The sequence below is a fragment of the Herpailurus yagouaroundi genome, unplaced genomic scaffold, assembly GCF_014898765.1.
Source record: "Herpailurus yagouaroundi ecotype Mexico unplaced genomic scaffold, PumYag 203, whole genome shotgun sequence".
NCBI classification, from domain to species: Eukaryota; Metazoa; Chordata; class Mammalia; order Carnivora; family Felidae; genus Herpailurus; species Herpailurus yagouaroundi.
In genome coordinates this window covers 14,204,630-14,220,308 of record NW_024412434.1, presented here as the reverse complement: position 1 = coordinate 14,220,308, position 15,679 = coordinate 14,204,630, and the positions used below count along the sequence as shown (strand labels likewise).

Sequence of the window (15,679 nt, the reverse complement as noted above, 5' to 3'; positions counted from 1 at the left end):
GGAGCAAAAAGAAGAGAAGGTAAGTGTTTGTCCTTGTATCCACCAGTTCGTAGAGAAACAATGAAAGAACAAAGGGAACCACTTCTCCATCTGAATATTTTCTGTGTCTCCCTCCGTTCCAAGCCAAAAAGCTGGCGAGGGGATTCGCTTTACTCTACCTTAGGTAGTTGTTGCTAGCCTTGTTGAACTGAGAATGAGGGGAAAAGTTGAGCGGCAGTGTAAATATAGACTAAATAATAATAATAAAGGCGTGCTGTGGCGAATCTCCACCGCGCCGGTCGCAGCAACTTACAGGAGAAGTTGCTAAATCTATGAAGGCAAAGCCCAGGAAACAACCTTTACAGTATAGATTTCGAACTCAGTCATTTAAATGGCCGTTCTTGCTGTCTGGAAGGATTTCTGCGTACAAAATCCTTAGTACTGTCTATGGCAAGAGGGTGGTGTACTGTTTTGCTCGAAAAACTGTTCGCTATTGCTATGTGGAAAATAATTTTGTAAAAAGGAAAGGGGATTCAAGTATTGAGTGGCAGCGGTGGCTGGGAAAGGAGAGAGATTCGTATTTAAATGTATTTGCTTTGGGGTACGGTGGTTATCAGCAAGTCCGCCTTTGTGGGTCTCTGTGGCTGAATGAGTAAGTGACCGAGTGCCGACGGCATTATATAAATGGATTGGTGTGTGGGGGGAGCCCCCAAAGCGGTCGAGCACGTGAAACATACATTTTTTTACTGCCCCCCAAGCAGCGACCAAGCCCCCCCTCCACCCCACCCCAAATCCGTATATTACCTGCCCAGTTACAGTGACACATGTTTATGTTTATAGTCCTGGTTTGTAGTAGCGTCAAGAGCCGCAGCAAGAGGAGGGGGAGGAGAGAGCAGAGGGAGGAGTAAATGCAACCACCCCCACTTGTTGTTAAAGCAAATTTACTGCGTTATTGCAAGCCCGGTACGGGGGGCTGGGAAGTGAGTTGAGAGGAAGGGTCGAGTTGGGTAGTGTGTTGGTGGTGGAAGGGGGGGGTGGGGTTAGGAGATCCGGGACGGAGCTACTCTCTCCAGCGGCCCGGGAAAAGCAGCTCGGTCAATAGGGGAGCATGCTGGCGCGGTAGAAAACAAAAAGGTTCCTCCTGCTCGCAGCGTTCACGTGGGGGGCTCTGCACGCGGGGCTCCAGGGCCCTGACCTCTGACCCCGGCTCCTCTCCGCGCTCTCCCGGTGCCGCGCGGCCACTTTTTACCCAGGATCCCTCGCGCGGGCCGCGCTCGTGCCGAGCTCGAGTCCTTCTTAATCCTCCATTCCCCGATTTCCCTCCCCTCCCCCCCCCCCCCCCCCCACCCCCCCCCCCCCCCGCCCGCCCCGGGGGAGGATTCTCCGGCTGGGAACCCCCGCCCCACCCCCACCCCGAGAGCCCGGGCCGCCCGGCCGCAGGGAGGCCGCGTGGGGCGGGGAGCGCAGAGCCGGCCTCCCCCGCCGGGCCGGGCCTGCGGGGGAGGGGAGGGAAGGGGAGGGTGGGGGGGGGGGGCCCGGGGGGGGGGGGGGGGGGGGGCGGCCGGCGGCCCGGCCCCGCTGCCCAGCCGAGGCCTGGACCTGTTGACTGCTATTGGTCCACCTCGTCCCGCGCCCTCTCCCCGTCCGCCGCAGCCCCGGCCCTTCCGCGGAAACGTGGGGAAGAAACAAGGCTGGCTCTTCTCTCCGCCTCCCTCTAACTTTATTTTTTTCTTGGGGGATGAGAAAGCAAAGTAATCTCATCCGCTGCCCCAACCTTTCTCATAAAGTACCGTCATGCGCGGGCCCTGCGCCCTCCCAGCCCCCGCTATTTAAAACCTCTCTGCTCCTGGCCAGCTCCTCTGCTCACAGCCCGAGGGCCCGGGACGCCCCCGCCGGGCCTCCCCCCCTCCCCCCGCCTGGCCCGGCTTCATCCCCAGCGAATTGGGTTGCTTTTCTTCCCTAGAAGCTCCCTCGTCCACGTTCCACTTTTTTTTCCGTCCCAGGAGGCGTAAGATAAAACCTCTGATTTGCTGCGTGCTGCTGGACACATTCTCTGCCTTCTTCGTCAAAACGCATTTGATGGAGAGTTTAAAATATCAGTATTTAGAGGAGGAAATAAAAAGAGAGGGGAGAGTTCTTTTGCCAGTTTAGACGACATAAACGCGTTCAAATTTAACAAAATACGAAATGTATTTAGAGTTACAGGGTTTTATTGGATTTGCTGTATTTCCTTCTAGATTTTGGATTTCCTGAGGAATATTTTCCGGAGGGAAATAGCAAATTAAAATCAAGGTGGAAATGAGACATTTCAACCACTTCTGAAAATAAAGGAGAAATTTTTAGAATATATTAACGAAATAGCGGGAAGGCGGCCGCAGCGAAAGCTGAAGTCGCCGAAGGGAGCGCCTCGGTGTCGCAGGCTGGAGGAGGAGGAGACGGAGGAGGAGGAGGAGGAGGAGGAGGAGGGCCAGCCCGGGAAGGGAAAGGAGGCGCGCGGAGGCGGCGGGGCGCGGGGCGCGGGTACCCGGCCGGGCTGCGGGCTGCGGCCCTCGGGAGGAAGGCTGCGGCGGGCCGTGCGAGCTCGAAAACGCGGGCGGGGAGGGCCGCGGTGGGCGGGGGCCGGGCGCGCGGCTGGCGCCGCCGAGGAAGCGGGAGCCGGGCTCCTCTCGCCCGGCCGCCCCCATTGTTCGTCCCTCTAGCTGCGGTTCGCTGTTCTCCGAGCGCGTCCTTCGCGAGGGAGGGGTCCTGCGGCCCAGTTCGACCCCCTACTCCCGCCTCCCCGAACTCCAGCGCTCGGGCCGGGCCGGGTCGGCGCCGCAAGTTTTATTATCAGACTCGGCCAGCGAGGGGTTCCCAACTCAGGAGCCTGTAGAAAGGCTTTACAACGTGCCGCTAAATTGGAGGAAGCTGGGCAAGCCTGCAACTCACACATTAAAAGAAGAGGGAAAGCAGCCCAGATATGTTTTTAAAGTGATAACTAGGTAGAGACAAATGTGGGCATTTTTTTTTTTTTCCAGGATCCGGAAAGTTAGAGCAGATTGTGTCATTTTGAGTATCTTTAACGTATGGATACGAAAGTGAATGTCGGGGTCCAAAGGAGTTCGGAAAAGCATGTTTCGCTGTCTCTATTTGTTCTTATTCAGCTCTTTGTTGTATACACAGTAAAATTTAAAAGCAAGGGCTGAGCTGCTCTGAACAAAAACAGGCTTGATTTCTTAACGTGAAATGCGTTTTCAAAATAGCAGTGAAATTCAAAAGGGAAAAACGTGTCATTTGCTTTTAAAGCACGTTTTGGAAACAATTGCAACCCACCTACGAAACTCTGCCTGTTTTCCTTTGTGAGACATGTGGAAAAAATATTTCTGGCAAACGTCACAGTTCTAAAAAATGAAGATTTCCAACAAGTGCTCGCGAGTCTCGAAGACAAGACCAAAGTCATCGTGCGTGAAAACTCAGGAAGAAATGATTTCAGTCCTTTGGCCCAAACCTTACTAGGGCAAGAGGGTAATTTAAACTTAGATTTATAATAGACTTTGCGGAAATTCCTTCTAAAATCCCCATTACTGGTCTGTGTATGATGCAGCACTGTTTCCCAAGGTGGATTTTAAAAAACCAATTAGAATTGATCTCTAATGGAATATTATATTTGCACGTCATCATGAAAACATCATTTGACAAGAGTTTTGAATTACAAGAAAGAAGTTAACAGATGATGTTCATATATAGCATCTGTTTGAAAAGAACCCTTAAGAGTCAGTTAAAGGTAGTGGTGATTTTGCATTTGAAATGCTATAAAAGTGTTTTGCTTTTGCACACTTTCATTTTACGGATCTTCTTCCTTAAACTTGCATTTCCTCTTGGAAATCATTCAGTTATTTCGAGGTATACGGAGAAATTCTTATAGAAGAAATCACTGGAGGTGTAACCATGGAAAGGTTTGAACAGAAAAAAACATTGGTGTTGAAAAGGAGGTATTCTCAATCTGTTCATTCCTTACACACTCATCCTCCCATGGTCCCCCTCCCCAACTACTTGGATTCAATTTACATTTTTTATTTATAAGTCTTGAATATTTAGAATAGCTTTAGAAGTTTTCTGCTATGTAGTTGATTGTAGAAGGTGAATCTTTTTACATCTTTTGGTGTTTGAGACATTTTTTGTTTCATTTCAAATTAAAAAAATGTGTTACAAGTCATGATATACTTGTGAGAAAAACAACAAATGGGTGGAAAAAAGGGCATGAATGGGGGTGGGGATGGAGAGGGATATGTAGCATTCCTGGTCAGTCTTCATAATACCTTTCATTAATATTATGTCATTATATTTTCCACTTGTGCTTGTACCAAAGATCATTGCTTTTTAAGTTGGAGTAAAGGGCCACCATATAAAAATTGCTTACATTCTGGCTCTTAAGCGCCACAGTAAAGTAAGACTGACAATAAGTGATCGGAGGCTTGTGTGTTTAATTCGCCAAGAATGTTAAGCTTCCTAAGATTCACCCTATGGGGCCATGTTGGACCTTGGCACTGTTACTGTATAATTTCAAGAGATAAATATACATATTATAGATTTTTAAAAATCTAAGATGCAATAGGCAAACAGTTTATTAATTGAAGGAATAAAAAAAATGAATTTGTCAACCTCATTCTCTCTGGGACACAATGCAGTTAATTAACATATTCTTGGGCTTGTTTCTGGATTTGCTAAGCAGTGGCTCCTTTCAGAGAGGAAAACATTTAAATCTTAAAAAGTTCTCTTCTTTGGCCCAAATAGTATTTAGCCACTCAGTTTATTTTCTTCTTCTTTTTTAAGTCCAAGATTTGTTTCATTTCCTTCAAGGTCTCTTCCACTGCAAAAACTGATTTTCCTCTTTTCTATGTCCAGAATCTTTTCACCTACATAATGTTATCGTCTCCTATAAACAGACACCTAAATAGGTCACTTTAATCACACTTAAATTATAACAGAAATGCATCTCTTCAGTATCACTAAAAAAATGGGAATATGGACCTCACCCTTCTTATATATTATATTGATGATACTCGGAAAAGTCAGGCACTTAACACCCTTAAATATCGTTGCATCATGGAAAAAAATAGTCCAACTCTGAAATGTTACTGAGGTTTATGCAATGCCTAGAAAATCTAAAGTCATCTTTTAGATACGATTTTTCTACTGGTAAGTACAAGGTGTTTTATCCAAAAATGTAAATCCAACCAATATATATCAATTTTATAACAGAAGGAGTAGTTCTGAAGCCAAACACAAGATTAACCAAGCCAAACCCTTTACAGTAAATATTAGGCCTAGATTCTTAAAAATATTTTAAAATTTAGATTACATACAATTTAAATTTCAGGATGACCTACCTAACTTTTCAACAGTTAAGTGTATCTCACAATGATATTAATTGTGATTGATTCTAAGTTGCAGTCTGTTTTGTAAGAAAATGATGACTCTTACATGAAAAGGTGGTTAACATTTGAGTGCTACTTAAATAAAATATAAATTCTAAACTACCTGGTAAATAAAAACTCTTCACCAATATGAATTTCAACAATCAAAAATCCTTAAAGAGACCAATTTATCTGAACATTTCTGTTAATCATTACTTAGAAATTTTAGTTCAGTTGTACATACAAAATAAAGTCTTGCTTTACTCTGAAGAATAAAGTTCAGATTGCAATTCGCTTTTAAACACTAGCATTGTACATTAAAGGAATATTTATTGTGGGCCTACTACGTGCAAGAGACTTGCTAGGTGGTATGGTGAATAAAAAAAAAAATCACCTAGTAAGATCAACATGCTTCATTAAGTGGAATTTCCCAAAAGCCATTAACAGAATATCAATTGAAAATGGAATTGAAATGAATACCTTTTAATGAAATTTCTAATAGTACTCCATAATATAGGTGCCATGTATGTGTTTGTATGGAGTATAAAGATACAATACTCACTTATTGTGAGACAAATAAAACTAGTTTCAGAAGTCTCTCAATATGTTTATCATACTAGTGTAAATATACAGTTCATAATAAACTCTTAATTTAAAAGGTAGGAAACCTTTTACAAATGAGGAAGGAAAAATGTTACTCAGGGATTCCTTTATGTAAAAGAGGACATATCTGAAAATTTGTACAGATCATAAGAAATTGCCTTTTTGCATTCTCCAAATACTTTATTTAGAAATAAGGGTATGGTTTCTGATGAGGTTAAGTAGATGAATGAAATATAATAATTGCTTTTGCTTTAAAACCATAGTATCAATTGCTTTTGTTTTAAAACCTTCGTATCAGAGCCAATACAGAATTTTAAACACTTTACGGAAGTTAAGAATCTGAGTTAAGAAAAATGCATCTACTGTTAACATTATAGAAATATATGTCATTTTCCATATATTATAGAGATCTACATCAACAATGGATATAGTAGACTAAATATGTGCACAAACAGAAGAGAAATAAAACTTCAATTTAAAAAGGAGATGAATATAAGCAATACTAACCCATGAACCAAATTTGGTTTTAACTATTTCTTTCATAGTATCCACTTACGTAAATGATTATGGAAAAGGAAATCCGAAAATTTGGTCCCTAGGTTGAGGAATAAAGAAAATTATAAGAAGATATATTACCCATAGAGAAAAAAAAATACAGTTTCCCATTATAGTAGGGTTAGAGGTTACATCATAAAATACTTTACTTGAGTTTTTTGTGGTTTGCCTCAGATGATTAGTTCAGAGAAATAGATGAGCCAGTACTGAGTTAGCTGCTGTTATGTGAAGAAGAATACTGGAGAAAACAGGCTTTTGTTTTATTCTACAGGTACTAGATATACTTTTCCAAAGGATATTTGGAGAATGAGGACTCAGATATAAAGAGTAATATTAAGATTGAGATTGTCCTCTCTACGAAGTTATTTTATAAATCCCATGGACTTTTTTCCCCATTACCATGTATTTTTAAAAACTTACTTGAACTTTAACGATAATGGCAATTGGTAAGTTTTATCCATTCTAAGATATGAGAATTAGCATATTCAGTCAATGTCATATGTATATATATATGTGTGTATATGTATATATGTGTGTGTGTGCATGCATGTACGGGTATATATCTCACACAAAGGACAAATATAACTTGCTCACTGATATATTTCCTGTGTCCAAAACAGCCCCTGGCTCACAGTAAATGTTCAATAAATATTTACTGAATGAATAAATAATGAATTGTATATCTGAACTATTTTATAATGTCTGTTATTCTTCCTTTTCACTTAATGTTTTATAGAAACATTAAATATTACACTTTTGGTATATAACATAAGAAAAGTTCTATATCTGGTACATGAGTTGATGTTAGAGTGGTCTATTTATACCCATTATTTTTTTCTTATAATTTTCATAACTCAACATTTAATATGTTAAATATGTTTTAAATAATTTGACATATGTTATCAACATTTATATGTACATCTTTAATAAAATTTCTGCTTCAGATGCTATTTTTTAATATATAGGCCTGTTCTTATGAAATAGTGTATTTTCTCTATTTTTCTAAATTTCAAGTCTCTTATGAATGATGAATTTGTTTTATTTTGAATAGACTGTTTACCTATATTTTATTGTGTTATAGAATAGGATAAAGTACCCATCCTTCTTTACATATAAATTAATTCTATTACAAGAACTAGGCTCCAATGTATTAAAAATAAAATGAATGTATGTGAATAATTTAGAGCATTAAGGTTTGACAGCAGTGTTTGGGAAGGGAAGTTTCACACTGATTTTAACTCAGGATTACTCTTCATTAGAAGTCTGAACCTGAGCAGGAATTGGATGTCGATTTGGTATCCCTTGTGAAAGGGTAAAGATAAAATACATAGTAAAGATACACAAAATGATACAGTTTTGTTTGAGGGTGGTTTTAACTTTATAAATATCAATGACATGTTAAGAACATAATTATTATATGTTTAGAAATTTATTAAGTGTTGCCATACCCCTCAAAAGAATTTGCATTGTATAGGTATGTAATCTTTTAGTCATGTTTTCTTAATGAACTAATAGCTAAAAGAGAATTCTCATTTTTATGTGTCTCTTTAGTGTGCATTTCCCCTTAAACTTTTAGTTGATTTCCATTACTGTAGATATCTCACTTAGCTTTAAAATGTTTGAATATACTTGCTAACATATGCTTGCATTGTATTGTATCTATTGTAGTTCTTAAGTAGATTTCTAGCAATTAATTTGAAATGGAAAAAACAGCCATGCTACCGTTTTTTTTTTCCTTTCTGAGAACATTTGGAATGCTTTTAAAGATAAAACCAATCATCTTTTGGTGACTAAGAGAACTTAGGTTCCTTCATCCTTTATCATTGAATAGCTACATTTTCCAGATCTTTACATTATACTGCTAATTCCTGATGAACAACCATTTTGTACCTGCCAGTTATTAACCAAAGCCATGAATTCACCTTGTTAAGTATGCCTGTCATTTTAACAATCTATATTCCTATTCATGATAAATTTTCATAATTAGACACTTTTTGTCTAAAATCAATCTTGGGCTTACATGGATACATAGGGGATAGGGCAACAGTGGAAGATTTTACAGCTCAAAACTGCGTAGTATCTGGCTAATTACTCTATTCAGATAGGCCTAATCCATTTCTTATTTGTATGTGAAGAGCGAGCTCCCATCTTTCTGCCACTTAAATCACCTTGAAAAAACAAAAAAGTGACCTTAAATTTTCAAGAGAGTAAATCTGGAGTACAGAGAAATCCTCAAACAAAACTGGGCTCCCCTCTCTCATGGTGTTATCATTTGGTGACCGACTAGAACTTGGGTTCCTTCATCCTTTGGTATCACATTACGGCATTTTCCAGGTCATCACTTTATATTGCTAATTCCTGATTAACAACCATTTGTTCTTCTAACAGCAAGCTAAAGGTAGCCTTGGTGTTCCCTCTTTGAGTATTACCCTAACCCAGGCTTTTGACCTTCAGTGTGTGATGCACTTTCATTTGTCACTGGGGCCAATGTGGTGTGTAAACGGGCTGCGGATCTGGTGGCACTTCCACTGCGTGAACTTTGGGTAGAGTCCAGGATGTGAATTTAATGGGTGGAGAAGCTGCGGCAGCACTGTGAAGTTAGCGCGGCCAACTGCAGGAAGCCATGCTTCACTGCACCCTTCATGGAAGCTGGCATACTTGCCCTACCCCTTGTTACCCACGGGCCAGCTCTTGAGGAAAAGGCCCGCAGGTAGGTTCTCAGAGCAGAGAGGTGCCCCGGGGAAGTCAGTCCCCTCTGGCTACTCCGATTAAAAACACAAAAAAACAAAAAAAAACCCCTCCCTCCGGGTCTTCGGCATCCTCCTCCCCTCCCTCCCTCTGAGGCCCCTTCCAGACGTGCACGCTCAGCCCGCGCGACCGGCGCGGCGCTGCAGACGGCGGCCCCAACGTCCCCGCCCCCGCGTGCGCGCCCCCGCGTCCTCTCGTTGGCTCGTTCCGGCCTCAGCGCGCCGCCGGCTCCACTCACCACCCCCTCCTTCCCCCCCCCCCCTCCCCAAGCACACCTCGGCGGCTGCGAGCTGCGCGGGGGAGGGGAAGGGGCCGGGAGGTAGGCCGGGGCTGCGGGCCGGACGCGGCGGCGCGCACGCAGGCCTTGCCTCTCCCGGGCCTTCTCCCTCACGCCGGCCGCAGGGCGGGCGCGCACGCCGAGTGACGCTCGGAGGAGGAAGCGCAGCCCCCTTCCCCTCCCTGGCTGCCCCTGCCCCAGCGGGAGCCCCCCCAGTGCGCCTGTGCGGAGGCCTACTTGATTATGTGTGCCCTCTCCGGGCTCCAGCGTTAGCGGCCGGGTGGAGGTGGGGAGGGAAGAAGACGAGGAGGAGGAGGAGGCGGAGGAGGCGGTGGAGGGGAGGTGGGGGGAGTCAGCAAGGACATGGCTCCTGACTCCTGTGCGGAACGTGAGTGACTGAGCGGCAAAGCCCGAGTGAGCGAGCGGCCGAGCGGCGGGCGGGGGCCGGGGACGTAGGGAAGGGAGCGGGGACGCGGGTGGCTGTGCGGTGGGGGGGGGGGGGAGAGCGCTAATTGGCTTGCATGTGTTTTTTAATGGTCCCCCCCAACTCCCTCTTAGATGGTCTCTAGCGACCGGCCCGTGTCACTGGAGGACGAGGTCTCCCATAGTATGAAGGAGATGATTGGAGGCTGTTGCGTTTGCTCAGACGAGAGAGGCTGGGCCGAGAACCCGCTGGTTTATTGCGACGGGCACGGCTGCAGCGTCGCGGTGCATCAAGGTAAACACCCAACCGCCCGCCGGGCCGAACCCGGCCTGCTCCCAACCGTCACCGCTTCCCCCACCTTGGCAGCAACTGCCAGTTCTCCTACCGCCCCTCCCCCCGCCCCGCCCCGCCCCCGCCCCCGCCTAGTTCCGCGGCCCGGGATTGACTCCGAGGGTCCGCAGCGGGGCGGAGGGGGTGTGGGCTGTGCATGTGGGAGAAAGTGCGTGTGGCCTGGGCTGTCATGTGATTCTGCGCTCACTCTCTCAAGTGTCATTTGGCCGCCGCCTGCGCCCGGAGCCGTGGGGCTGGAGACTTTCCGAGGCGGTGGTTGGAGGCGAGGGGGTGGGATGGGGGTGGGGGGTGCGGGGCCGCGGCCTGCGCCCCCGGGGCGGCGGCAGGACCGAGTGTGCGCCCTTCGGTAGTGTCGCGGTGGCCGTGGGTTTGGGTTTGGGAACGTGGAGGCCCCTCCCCCTTCACTGGCTGCTCCTGTCTGCCGCAGTGTATCTGGAGACTTCCTGTGGCATGGAGTCGGGCTCGGGAATGCCACTCGCTGCGCCTGGGCGGGTCGCGGAGGCAGAGGGGTGGCCTTGGCGCTTTAGATTAGGGAGGGAAGGCGCCACTGCTGCACCCCCAAGCTTTCTTCTGGCGGAGACCCTGCTGCTGCGGACTGGGAGCTTCCTGCATAGAAGACGGTGGCCTTCCGCCGTCGCCGTCGTGTGCTGCAGGAGTGGCTTGGCTGAGCTGCCCTAGGCTGGTGGATAAGGCTGTTCAGTGGCTGTATCTGGCCACTTCCTCAGCTAAAGTGACTGGAGAGAAGAGGAGGTGGTGGTGCGGCCAGTGACTTGGGGAGCATCTTAGCTTATTTCTGGGTGTTTCCATTCGGTGAGTTTTTTTGGATATTACAAAAAAGGCGAGGGCACTTAGGGAGTTTTCTGGCCATTGAAGTTTCTGACTTTTCCCGTATCTTGTGGTAAGGAAACCTAGATAATTTTTGGGTGTCTGTTACACATATTGTCCCTGTTACCAATCCGCCCCGCTTCCCATTTCTGTATTTGGCCGAGTGGTGTTGATATTTAGTAGTATATGGAAAGGACATTACCAAATGAGACAGTGTGAAACATAAGAGGTTGAAGTGCATTCTTCGTAGGATGAAAGCTCAGAATGGGGAAGGGAGACTTAGGAGATAGTGAATTAATTACTGGGGTGCAGTCAGTTTTAACGAAAACCTAATTGCATATCTTCCGTTTAAACTTTGTGTTTTGTTTTTTTGCGAGAGAGGGAGTGAGCAAGTAAGGGGCAGAGAGAGGGAGGGAGAGAGAAGTTCAAGCAGGCTCCACACCATCAGGACAGAGACTGATTTGGGTTTGAACCCAGGAACCACGGGGTCATGACCTGGGTGGAAACCAAGAGTTGGGCCTTTAACCACCCTGTCGAACCTTTGACCCACCCAGGCGCCCTGCACACCTTCCTTTTTTAAGGAGTGAAAACAATGTGTGTTGAAACCTATATGCTGTTTTTAAAGTTTTAGAAATGATGTATAGCATTTCCATCACAGTGTTCATTCGCATTTGTGGACGTATTTCTTATGAATTGGATCCTCAATTATCAAGTTTTAATAAGTAATGTCATCTCCCAATACGGAAGACATTCATTTAAGCATAAATTTTCTTGTCCGGAAGTAGTACTTCTGAATTAAAATGTAAGTTTTTGGATATTCATGCAGGGTTTCTTGACCGAATGTTTTTACACTGATATATTTATGAATTTTGAAAGGAATTTCAAGTTTAGCTTTTGGGAGCTTTAAAAATTTGTGTTGATTTTGTATTCTTTGAGTGTTTTCCAATATTTAAGATATTTTCAAGCTTCCTGTGAGCAAGTTCATGCGAGAATGTCAGTTGGATATTAGTGTTCTAGGTTTTTGGGAAAATTTCAATTCCTAGTTAAATACCAATAAAATTTTTTTTTTTTTTTTAAATAGAGTGTGATTTACATATACTCAGATCACTTGTTGGAACATTCACATCATATATTTAGAAATAAATATGCACTTAAAAAAAAAAAGATTTTTAAGCTTTATTTTTGAGAGAGAGAGAGAGAGAAACAGTGTGAGCGGGGAAGAAACAGAGAGAGACACAGAATCCAAAACACGCTCCAGGCTCTAGGCTCTGAGCTGTCAGCACAGAGCCCGAAGTGGGGCCCAAACCCACAAACCACGAGATCATGACCTGAGCCGAAGTCGGACGCTTAACGACTGAGCCACCCAGGTGCCCCAATAAATACACGCTTTTTTTAAAGTAATGGCTTTGAGATGTGATTTACATACCAAATAATTTACCCACTTAAAACGTACAATTCACTGGTTTTAGTACATTTAGGGTTTTGCATTTATTGCCACAGACTCCGTTTTAGAACATTTTCATCAACCTAACAAGAAGACCGTGGACTGTTAGCAGTTACTGTCCTTTTTTTCCCAACACCTCCCCAATGCCCCTAGACAACCACTAGTGTACTTTCTGTTGATTTGCCTTTTCCATTTTATACAAATGGAATCATTTCACGCTTAACATTACATTTCGTTTTCTTTTCTGCAATACTTGTTGCTCATTTTGACAGGTGATTTAGAAGTATTTTCATTAGCCTTACCTAAAATGCTTTCTATTTAAACTGTAGGATACAGGAATGAATTAATGAGTTTCTTAGTAATTCTTTGTAAAGAATCTATGTGTTAATTTTTACTTGATATTTTTTCTATCATAAAAGAATAAACAATTTTTTTAGATTTATTTATTTTGAGAGAGAGGGAGAGAAAGTGTGAGAGAGTGAGCAGGGAAGGGGCAGAGAGAGAATCCCAAGCAGGCCCCCCAGTGTCAGTGTGGAACTGGAGAGGGTGTGTGTGTGTGTGTGTGTGTGTGTGTGTGTGTGTGTGTGTGTGTGGGAGGGGAGGTGGGGTGGGGGTGGTCCCAGCTTGAAATCAGGAGTTGGATGCTTAAACAACTGAGCCACCCAGCTCCCCAGATAAGTACCCTTTGTAATGCTTAAACTTATTTAAATAAAATAACAAAAGGCTGGTCCTTTAACATTTTTATTAAAATGTCATACAGGTTTTATTAGGTGGTGGTAATATATATGTGGTAAATAAAAATATAAAATGTTTTAATTCTTTACAAAGAAGGTGTTTTATGTGAATAGTCTGAGAGGTAATTATTTTAAGAGGGCTTTGAAAGGGTATTTAATTTTCTGTAATTCTTTAAATTTTAATATATTTTAAAATATTTTATTTCCCAATAGCTTGCTATGGCATTGTTCAAGTACCCACTGGACCATGGTTTTGCAGGAAATGTGAATCTCAGGAGAGAGCAGCCAGAGTGGTAAGAACTGTTTTATCAAAAACATTAAAATACTTCAGTGAGTATCTTAGGATGCTACACACTTATGTTTCAGTTTGAAAGGTTTTCAGTCTTGTTCAAATTTGAATTTGGGCCAGATATCAACTTAACTGTTTTAAACCAAATTTACAAACTCTGAAAAAACAAATTGAGCCACATAACTATATGTTGAACAGATAAAACATAAAGTTGTAGCTGGGCTTTAGCCCTTTTTACTGGTTTGAAGGGTTAAATTAGTTAATCATTAGTGAAAATATGGCAGTAGAACATAAGGAAGTTAAGCTGATAATTCTGCTAGGGTCTGTTTAATGAATAAAAAAAACACACTAGAGTTTAACCACTCATATTTTTACTGCATTGCACATGTATATTTTAACTTCGAATGTTCAATATTTTCAGACATTTAGTCTCTTTGGCAAAGCAACATAAGAATCTTCCTTTTTCACATGGCTGGCTACCTTCTTTCTGAACACTTTTGTAAACTTACTGTAATCATAAGGGAGATATGTTTATTCTTTGTGGCCCAAGGCATTTTTTACATTTGAGCTTCTGGAAATATTAGGGAGAAATAAACTTAATTTTCATCAATCATATAAAAGTATTACTGTTTGCTATGCGATAGTTCCTTTTTGGTGTTGACTAGAGAATTTGACAGAAGGTAGAAAACAAACATTTCAGCTTTTCTACCTACATGAGTAGCATGGAAACTTTATTTTTGCCTAGGCAATTCTTGATTAGTAGTCATAGCTGAGTAGCCTATTTAGGACTGTGAAACTCAGAGCATTATTCTGTTCATGTGTTTTGTTTGTGTGTGAGAATACACTATAGCAGAATTATAGCTTATTCTAGCATTACAGTGGTTGGAATTAGCAAGTAGGAGATGGAATCAGTCATATAAATTTTAGGATTTGATGTATGCATAGGTCTCCTTTTTGGTTTTTGTTCCTCTTTGTAGCATTTTATAGTTTTGGGGTTGATGGGTCACCAAGCAAAGGAAGTTATGTTTTAACTCATTGGTAAACATGGATAGTAGGTGAGGCTATTCCAGAGGGTGTCACAGTAGATTCAAGGCCAGAAGAAGATTAGAAAATAGGAAGGCAGATACTGAGAGAGGATAAAGAGCTCTGTCAATGGGGAGTAGTAGAATGCCAAAATTATTTGCCTTAAATGCCACTTGTTGCCTGTTTTTATTCCTTTATTCTCTGAGGGCATGGGTAAGATATCAAGGTGAATTGAGGTAGTTACCTTACAAGGCATATTGAAGAACACATTTTATTTTAGTGTTATTCGGTAGGATGTGGGGGCCATTCGAGGTTCTAAAGAAGAGGCACAACTTCCTTTAATTTCCTGTAGTGTACAGTTATAAAAGATAAGGTCCTTTGTAAAAACAAAAACTCATTCTAAGCTTAAATAGGCAGAGATAGGTCATCTTATTGTTTATTTTAAGGTTTTATCTTTAACTTATCTGTACACCCAACATGGGGCTTGAATCCACAACTGGAGATCAAGAGTCACATGCTCTAGTGACTGAGCCACAAGGGCATTTTAATGTTTATTTTTGAGAGAGAGAAAGAGAGACAGAGTACAAGCAGGGGAGGGGCAGAGGGAAACACAGAATCCGAAGTAGGCTCCAGGCTCTGAGCTCAGCACAGAGCCCAAGGCAGGGCTCGAACCCACGAACCTCCAGATCAGACCCTTAAGTGACTGAGCCACCCAGGTGCCCCATCCACAAGGACATTTTAATGTGAGGATAGAGGAGCCAAGAAGCCTAACATGGAAATGTATCCGTTACTTAGGGAATTAAATTAGTCTTTTTTTTTTTTTTAAAGTAAATCCTTCCCTTTCAGTAATTACATTATTACTTTGCTTATTTATTTATTTTTAAAATAATCTCTACCCCCACGGTGGGGCTCAAACTCAGGACCTCAAGATCAAGAGTCATATATGCTTTGAGCCAGGCAGGCACCCCAAGAATTGAATTAGTCTTTATTTTATTTTATTTTATTTTATTTTATTTTATTTTATTTTATTT

The 15,679-nt window shown here is 43.0% G+C and overlaps 1 protein-coding gene across 15 annotated transcripts in view; it reads left to right on the top strand.

Moving 5' to 3' along the window:
- MLLT10 (MLLT10 histone lysine methyltransferase DOT1L cofactor) overlaps positions 1–15,679 on the top strand; it is a 249,725-nt gene continuing 234,046 nt past the window's right edge. For 12 of the 15 annotated variants that reach the window (XM_040451259.1, XM_040451266.1, XM_040451264.1 and 9 more), the window contains exons 1-3: positions 9,888–9,972; positions 10,117–10,276; positions 13,550–13,629. In XM_040451259.1, coding sequence (XP_040307193.1) covers positions 10,117–10,276; positions 13,550–13,629 — 240 coding nt within the window. In that variant the 5' untranslated portion in view covers positions 9,888–9,972. The other 3 variants (XM_040451254.1, XM_040451253.1, XM_040451252.1) reach the window with 3 other exon arrangements.